The sequence below is a fragment of the Triticum dicoccoides genome, chromosome 6A, assembly GCF_002162155.2.
Source record: "Triticum dicoccoides isolate Atlit2015 ecotype Zavitan chromosome 6A, WEW_v2.0, whole genome shotgun sequence".
Classification (NCBI taxonomy): domain Eukaryota; kingdom Viridiplantae; phylum Streptophyta; class Magnoliopsida; order Poales; family Poaceae; genus Triticum; species Triticum dicoccoides.
Genome location: NC_041390.1, coordinates 51,921,579 through 51,930,477, shown reverse-complemented (window position 1 = coordinate 51,930,477; position 8,899 = coordinate 51,921,579). Strand labels below are relative to the sequence as shown.

General features: G+C 46.6%; 1 protein-coding gene across 1 annotated transcript; it reads right to left on the bottom strand.

Annotated features, from left to right (window-relative positions):
- Nucleotides 1-1,103: 1,103 nt before the first annotated feature.
- Nucleotides 1,104-6,862, bottom strand: LOC119314721 (probable cellulose synthase A catalytic subunit 1 [UDP-forming]). The gene is made up of 14 exons (XM_037589418.1): nt 6,587-6,862; nt 5,804-5,999; nt 5,414-5,592; nt 5,217-5,301; nt 4,932-5,127; nt 4,479-4,745; nt 4,036-4,381; nt 3,817-3,954; nt 3,601-3,726; nt 3,289-3,501; nt 2,958-3,216; nt 2,592-2,788; nt 2,153-2,503; nt 1,104-2,020 (listed from the first exon to the last, which is right to left on the bottom strand). Exons 1-14 carry the CDS (start codon nt 6,671-6,673, stop codon nt 1,433-1,435), a joined length of 3,228 nt encoding a protein of 1,075 aa, XP_037445315.1. The 5' UTR covers nt 6,674-6,862; the 3' UTR covers nt 1,104-1,432.
- Between the last annotated feature and the right edge of the window lie 2,037 nt (nt 6,863-8,899).

The following is an 8,899-nucleotide window of genomic DNA, read 5'->3' as shown; positions in this document are numbered from 1 at the left end:
AGGCGTGGGGCGGCGGCGGTTCGGGCCCCGCGGGCCGGATCTGGGCCGCGCGGGCCCGCGGCGGCGGAGGAGAGAGGAGGTCCGGCGGGAGGCGACGTGGCGCGTTTTGGTTGGCTGCGGAGGCGGGAGAGGGTGATGTGGCAGCCTCCGATTGGCCGGAGCGAGGTGGCCGGCGGCGGTGGACATGTCCGGCCTGGCGGACTTCGTCCGGCGGCACGAGGAGGGAGATGGCTAGGGTTTATCCGCGAATTTCGAGAGGGGAGAACATATTTATAGGTAGAGGGAGTTAGTAGAGTTCAAATAAGGTGCGGTTTTCGGCCACGCGGTCGTGATCGAACGACCGAGATGATGGAGGAGGTTTAGGTGGGTTTTGGGTCACTTTGGAAGGGTGTTGGGCTGCAACACACACGAGGCCTTTTCGGTCCCTCGGTTAACCGTTGGAGTATCAAACGAAGTCCAAATGATACGAAACTTGACAAGCGGTCTACCGGTAGTAAACCAAGGTCGCTTGGCAAGTCTCGGTGCAATCCGAAAATGTTTAAAACCCATACACGAGAAGAAGGTAGAAATGACCACCGGAGGAGAACGGAGCACCGGAATGCAAAACGGACAACGGGGAAAAAGCTCGGATGCATGAGACGAACATGTATGCAAATGAAATGCACATGATGACATAATATGCAATGCATAACACGGAAGCAATGACAAGGCAACAACAGCGAATAACTGAAGGACACCTGGCACATCGGTCTCGGGGCGTTACATATACGTAGGTAACCAAACACATCCTTAGTTTTCATGAGCCAAATTCTCTGCTCTTGCGAATGGGCCTCGATCTCATAGGCTGCACAGCTCGGTGTCGAATGGCAGTGTTTCAAGCATCAAAGCAAAGCTAACAGCAGCAGTTTAATTGACCAAACATTATCAACTGAAACATTGCCACATCCATTCATGCCAAATTGTTATCGAACGCAGAGAACAGTCACAATCAAGCTAGCATCATGCAATCAGGCATATTCATATTCCATGGCACGGTTGACACTAGAATTGCAGAAGATCCATATTCCATGCCACGGTTGACACTAGAATTGCAGAAGAGAGAGTTGATGCAACAGCTGCCTTATATAAATAGTCGGTGTCACAGTGTGTATAAATACAATTCTGACATAATATACTCTAAGCAACAAAGAACAAGTATCACAAATGGGGAAAAAAAGGAGAAAAAATCACAATGTACGCTGCAGGTTTCGTAGGCAGTGGAGGCTTGACTGTTTGTGGTTCCCAGCAGCATGGGCGACAAGGGTACTAACAAAGGGGCAATAATTTAGATAAACTCCTTCCGTCTTCATCTACAACCAAAAAATCCCATCTAACCCCCTCCGGTATTTACACGAGGGGGGCAGATACTCACTCTTGAGCGCCGGCGATCCGATCAGCAGTTGACGCCGCACTGCCCCATGGCGACGGCCTTCTGGGTGTCGGAAATGAACGGGTCGATCTTCACCCACAGGAGGGAGAAGATGGAGGCGAGGAGGATGGACCAGACGATGACGATCGTGGGCGTGCGGTTCTGCTTCCCCATGAGACCCTTGAGGAAGGGGTAGAGATGGAGGATGACCCAGATGGAGAAGAAGAGCTTTCCGAAGAGCGGGCCCCAGGACTGGTACCCGCTGTTGATGGCGTACGATATGCCGGCCACCATGCCCACCAGGTTGATCACGAGGACGGTGGTCGGAGGGATCAGGAGACTGGTCCACTTGAACACGTATAGCTCGGCGAAGTCGCCGTCCTCGTCGTTCGCCTTGGACGTGACGGTGAAGTTGGTGTCGATCCCGGCCAGCACCTTGAGCAGGCCCTGGAACACCGCGAAAAGATGGGCAGATGTGCCACCGATGACCCAGAACTGCTCGTTCCTCCACCAGTCCTCGATGCCGACACCGCTCCATCGGAGCTCCAATATACCGGTGGCAAAGATGGACGCAAACATGAGAATGAAGAACATCCCAGCATAATTACTGATCTGCATATCAGAAAGAAGAATATATCAACATCAGACACAAAGACACCTGATTGTGAGGGTTTTGGCAATGCGAGATTCAACAAGAGGAACATAGCTCTGCGCATGTGAAAGGGTTTCTTTCTTGTGACTAACCTCAGGGATGATAAATTTGTTGGTGAGGAGGCAGATAGCAGGAAGCACACAATAGGCGATAAGTGGGAGGGATGTTAATGGGTAAACAATGGTGTTGATGTAAGCCACCCTCTCCAGAAGTTTCAACCGCCCACCGTAATTGTACCAGATAGGACAATGTCTGCTAAACAGAATTTCAACTGACCCAAGCGCCCATCGTAGAACTTGATTAAGACGGTCAGACAGATTGATTGGCGCAGAACCCTTGAAACAAGGCCGGGGTGGCATGCAGTAGATTGATATCCACCCTCTTGCGTGCATTTTAAACCCGGTAAGAATATCTTCAGTAACTGAACCATAGATCCAGCCAATCTGAAGCAAAATAAAAGGAAATCTCAGTTTCAGTTTCGTATCTCCGCATAGAGAAAAGAATGACAGAAACTATGACTCTCAAACTAACCTCTTTTCCCCATTCGGTCTTGTCCTCGTATCCACAGCTGATGACATGGATGGCTTCCTTTAGTAGAGAAGCTGGGTTTGTTGAAGGTGGTATGCCTCCTTGAGTCATAAAGGTGGATGCAGTAAATATAGGAGACTGACCAAATCGCTTCTCCAATCTCTTCTGGGACATAAGCATTGACCTTTCATCCTCATAACCTGATGAGATTCAGAAAGAGTGGTTAGTTGAAGCAAGGCATAACTCAGAATCTCAAGAACCAAAGCGAAGACAAAATAGAAGCATAATGTTTTAGTGATGCAGTATATACGGCGCCTTGTCTTCAGATGCCAAGAAATAAATGTTAAGGTAAAAATTGCAAGCACATACCTTCTATACCCTCTTCTATATCTTCCATGTTGAAGATGGGAGCAGAAGACTCAGTTCTCTTCATCATACGGTTCTTGTTATCCATATAGCTCTTGCTCTTTTTCTTTCTGCCACCGCAGCAGCTCTTAACAACAATGTTAGGTTCCAAATCAGCCTCAGTTAATACAGGATCATAGCCATACAAGGCCTGCCTGTTGAAACAGCATCCTGTTCCGACATACATTGGACCCTGAATGCCATCTAAACCTTTCATGTTGATCTGCAAAGAGGAAAACCATGTAAGAGACAAGAAAGTGTTGTCGTCATGATGAACAGACACCACCAGACTTACATCAAAGAAAACAATGTTGCGATTAGCATATCGATCATGCAAATCAATGCCATCAAATCTTTGTGGAAATTGGACATAGCAAGTTTTCCTTCCTAGAGCGGGATCCATCATGAAGCACATTGCTTCTCTAAGAGCTTTGCTGCTATTGAAGTAGTGATCACAATCCACATTAAGAAGATAGGCACCATTTGTCAACACGGCAGACACACGAATCTGCCAACCAGCAAAAGATATGCAATCGTATAATTAGCAACGAACAAGATAAAATCCAATGCAATGTGCACAAGCAAATTCGCGGAAGAGAACACATACCAATGCATTCATTGCACCAGCCTTCTTGTGATGCTGGAAACCTGGCCTCTTTTCACGAGAGACATACACAAGCCGTGGCAACTCATTACCATCAGTGTCAAGGCCACCACTGTGCCCCAAGAACACCTGAATTCCATGAAAAGCAAGTTTAATCCATAAGATTCAAATTAAGTTGACATTATTTTCAAATGGCAGACGCATTGAAGTAAAAAGTACCTGAATCATGCCAGGATGGTCCCTAGGGTTGTTCCCAGGCCAAGCGGTGCCATCAGCCATGGTCCACCCCTCTTCAGGCACTTTTTGGGCTTTGGCAACAAGTGCATTGATTCGTATTTTAAATTCTTCATACTCTCTCTGAAACAAAGCATACCCCAAAGTTAATATCCAAGCAGAATTTGGGGAAAGAGCAATCTAACCATGTGGCTTGTAGCTTACCTTCATTGCTCGTCTTTCCTTCACAAAAGAAGGCTGGATCTTGTCCTTGAGGTAATCTATTTTTTGCTGAAAGTAAAACTCTGGGGCCCTTGGTTCAATGTTGTGCTTCTTGCAAAATGGAACCCACTTCCTAGCAAATTCTGCAGTTTCTGAGAGCGACTCAAACGTCAACATAGCCGAACCATCATCAGAAACATAGCATGACACTTTGTCGACAGGGTAATCCACAGCAAGAATGGACAGAACAGTATTTGCTGTGATCAGGGGAGGTTCCTTCAGTGGATCCACTGTACTGACAAAGATATCAATGGGACACAGCTGTGATGGCTCTCCCTCCCTATCATACCTGCAACATTAGATTATGCACCCCAGGACAGTGTTAATAAAAGATGTTATGGTGCCAAAAATCATGAACAAATGTAGACCTGTTTGTTGTAACGTACCTCAATGCAAGCCTGTCAAGGTATGTTTCACGGTTGATTGGGTACCATTTCGGAAACTGATCTAGAAGCCAAGACAAGGCAAACCAAATCTCACAGATAACCGACACCAGCCATAACCCATAAGCATCACGCACTGGATGACTGACACGATACTGGAAGAAGAAGCACAGGATGATAAGTCGGAGAATGATCACTATCCGGTAGAGGTTGAGCTGGTTTGCAGGAATAGGCACTATACGGCTCAGAGGTAGACGTGCATCATCAACCCTGCCAAAGACAAAAGTACAGATATCTCAGTTTCATCGAGTCATTTCCAATCGAACATCGAACATCAAACTGCAACAACACTACAGGTAAAGCATAGTCAAAACAAAAATTATAGACCCTACTCAACTCAGAAACATAAAGCTATCAAAATGGCCATTGATTATAATGGAGAAAGGTTATTTATACATTTGCATATCTTCACCATTTGAGCCAGTTCCTTCCATGTCTCCTCCTCCTCCTCTTGCATCTGGATATTTATTGGTCACCTGCATCATGTTTTTGTCCTGCTTAACCCTCCAGCTTTCAACTCTTTCCTTCCAGTCAACACTGTTAAGCCCATAGGAGTTCAAGTCCTTGGAAGGGTCCACAATCCTCACAGGAACTGATATCATAGTAGAGAAATGTTAATATTTTCATCAGATGAGCAGACAAATTCTCCAAAAGATGCTATTATGACAGATAAGAATATACCTGGGACACTTGGATCGACATAGCTTGATGTTGGGCTGCGGATAGAGTGGCGGTCAGGGGAAGCATCAGGGATTTCCCCGGACATCTGAAAAAGATTTTCAATGCATTAATGCACAAGAGCAAGGAGTTCTCACGGAAACAAACTCAGCTTTCATCAATGCATGAGAAAACCAAGCGTCTGAATGATAGGTATTTACCTGTTGCCCACTTGTGAGCCGAGGAATACGATGATGAGGTTCATGGCGAGAGGATGAAGACAAATCAATGTCCTCTCCTTGCCACTCTGGACCTTTGCCATTCCCTTGCTTATAGTTGAACTCATTGTCCAGGTCATCAACATCTTCTTCCTCCTCATCACCCGGAACCCGGGGGCTACCTGAGTTTTGTCAAGAAGTGATGCATACACCAATTAGCATGATTTTATAAACAAAAACATAAGAGTATGAGGGCGACGGGTTTAATTTTATATGTCGAGCAACAAGGAATGACCAGTATACCGCGACTTTGGCTCATAGTATAAAGCAGACTTCCATATGCATTTCTCATACAGATGACATAACAAATCAACATGTTGTATAGGAACAAACCTTTGAGCCTCTTGTATCTAGTCTTGCACTGGGGACAGCATTTGACCCCATCCTTGCGTTCGTACTCGTAGCAAGGGCGGCAGACCGGGAAGGCGCACTCATTGCAGGCGACAAAGACGTCGCCAGTGGCCGAAACGCCAACAGTGTCGCCACATATCTGGCAGGCCTGACCAACCGTGCCTTTGACCTCCTTGCCCTGCATCAATGAGATGAAAATAGGTCAGCACAAACCCGTACGAAATCACAGAGGTTGCCAGGAGACACAGCAATCCCCCATGTACCATAATCGGTCGGTCAGCAATTGATCGTCTGCTTGGCTTAAAGCTGAAACTATGATCCAAGCGTCGGGAACGGCATGAATTGCAGGATGCTAGGGTAAGGCAGGCTCATCAGTGAAATGCTAAACATGGTCCCAAATATATCTGTGTCGCTGAGGTCTGGAACAGACAACATCTCCCAATTGCTCCACCGCTCGTCAATTCCTCGCATGAACGGGGTCACAATTAACGGACAGGGGAAATGCCGCAAATCTATCTAGTATCTACGAATCCAACACGCGACTACGAGCACCCCCACAGATTCATAGGTAACCGGGGGAAATTCGAGCTGTTACACCTAGCACCGCAACCTAGATCCACCCACCGTCTCACGCACACCAGATCGATCCACCGACGCGCGGACGCGCGCACCTCATCAACGAGCCGTGACGAACCGAAATGGCACCGACAAATTAAGCCGCGGCAGGAAGAGGAAGAGAGAGGGGGGGAGGCAGATTAGACGTACAGGGGCGGGCGCGTCGCCGTCGTTGCGGATCATGACGAACTCGTTGCGGTTGTGCGAGCCCGCGACCATCCCCCGGTTGGCTGCCATCTCTCCTCTCCGCCCTCGCGCCCCACCGGCGGCGGTCTCTCACTCGAGCGAGAGAGAGAGGGGCACGGAAAGGCCGCTCTAGATCCGGGAGGAGATGGCCACCATTCCCAGATCCCCCGCGAGCTCGCTCTCGCTCTCGCCCTCTCTCAGCTGGCTGCTGCTCCAATGCCGCCGCTCCTCCCCTCTTACATACGCACGCGCTCGGCCAGTTGAGCTCAGTAGGTGGGGTGGAGTCGCGGTCGCCTCCTCTCCCACCGGCTACCGCCCGTCGCCCGGTCCGGGTTCGCTGGCCCGTCCGCGTCGCGGCGCTGGGCACAGGCTGGAGCGAACGGTGACCGGCTGCAGCCGTTGGATGTGTCGGTGTCGGCGCCTGGAGGCCGGAGGCCGGACCGAAATGCCCCCCTACCTGCCGCTCCTTTCCCTATCGGTCAGTGGGTTTTTTTTCCCGCTGGTTTTGTTGATTTGTGTGCTTTTTTTATTGGCTAGGAAACGGAAACGCCATGTGCACCATGCGTGTTGCATGTGAGTTGGCATCAAATCGATGGGCATGTGATTGTTGTTAGACCCGGAGAACATTATGCAAATCAGGAGGGAGGGCTCACCAACCATGCTCCTAGGAGCATGAATCCGTTTAGAGTTCAGAGTCTACAGCAATTGTAGGCACGTGAAATTCCGGCATACTTGAAATGCGGCGGGTTTCATTGTTTTACGGATCTGGATGTAATTTTTATTTGTTTCTGGTGTTCGTTGTCCTGCCATGATTGAATATGAATGGATCGAAAGTTTTCCCGCAAAAATATATACGAAAATCATGTGCGAAAATTAAGTGCACGAGGATGAAATGGCCGGTGCGAAGTTTGATTGCAAGTCTGAACTTTCTCTCGACTTTTAAATAACGAAGGTGCCTGGAAAGGGCCTTGGCGTTTAAAAAATCAAATAAGGAGTTTGAGAAGGGCTTATGAAAATTATTAAATCTCGCCCTTTTCTAGTTTATGTGGCGGACTATCGGTTTTCCTAAATGTACTAGAAGGGTTGAGCGCGCTTAGATGCGTTGTTGGTGTTGTCGGGATTTTCATAATTTTTGTTTGTTATTTGATTTGACGCGTGGGAAAGATGGTGTTTTTATAGGGTTTTTATTATTTATGTCATTAATTGTGTCTCATTGCTTTTAATTTTGCTACTAGAAATTTTAACTTCTCAAAAATGATATCGCTCTGCTAGGCACATGCTCAAAAATGTCATTAGACACCATTACTGTCAGCTCAAACTTGTTTATCATGCCATAATGACCAAAATAACCATGGACCAACATGTCAGCTCTCCTTCTATCTCACTATGATGATGTGTGGGTCCCACTTGATCCCAGCAACGTTCTTGTTTTTCTTTAAAATTATCCGTTTGCTTACTCCTCACAAGTGGGGCTCACACTTATCATTGTGAGATAGAGAGAGATGACATGTAGGTCTACGGGTATTTTGGTCACATAACATGCTCGATGGGTTTGACATGACAGTAACGGTGTCTAATGGCATTTTTAGCAAACATCTAATGGAACGATGACATTTTTAGGTATCTAATGTCATTTTTTAGCAAGCATCTCACGAAATGATGATATTTTTTAGTTGTTATATCTTTTGATGGCAACACTGAGTAGTGAGACACAACTGGTGACATAAATGATGGAAATCCTATTTTATAACTCGGTGTTTCGGTGGTATGATTATGTATTATCAGCTAATTAGCTCATACTTACTTGAGGAAGTTTTCTTGCATTGGTGGCCGCATATATTATATTAGTGCCACAGCGTCACATGTTGATGCTTATTTTTTCTAAGTGGTGAGAGAATGCACGGTACTTATGTGTTTCTTAGGCTGGTTGCTGCGAATTAGTTTGAGAAATCGTTGACCCACTCAAAATCATAAATCAAATCCAATGTTGAATACTTTGACTGAACTAGAGAGTTCCTTGAAAAATTGTTGGCCCAGTGAAAATCGTGAACCAAATCCAAAATAAAACATCTCAATTGAATGAGAGGGCTCTAAAAATAGAAAGCATAGTCTATTAGATTATCACTCTCTTGTGCCAATTGACGTGCTTGGGCTACCTAACATTTATGTTGGACAACTATTCCCAACTTTCATTTAATCTACCGACAAATGGTAAGAAACACAAGGTATATGGAAATATTTTTGGGTCGATTGATATGAATTCGTTTCCTTGAATCC

What these genes read in the sequence shown, in the direction of transcription:
- LOC119314721 (XM_037589418.1), bottom strand. Translation starts at nt 6,673, where the DNA reads ATGGCAGCCAACCGGGGGATGGTCGCGGGCTCGCACAACCGCAACGAG. An exon ending in AGACCGAATGGGGAAAAGAG is followed by an intron (nt 2,504 to 2,591) that starts GTTAGTTTGAGA and finishes ATTTTGCTTCAG; the next exon opens with ATTGGCTGGATCTATGGTTC. An exon ending in ACAAATTTATCATCCCTGAG is followed by an intron (nt 2,021 to 2,152) that starts GTTAGTCACAAG and finishes TCTGATATGCAG; the next exon opens with ATCAGTAATTATGCTGGGAT.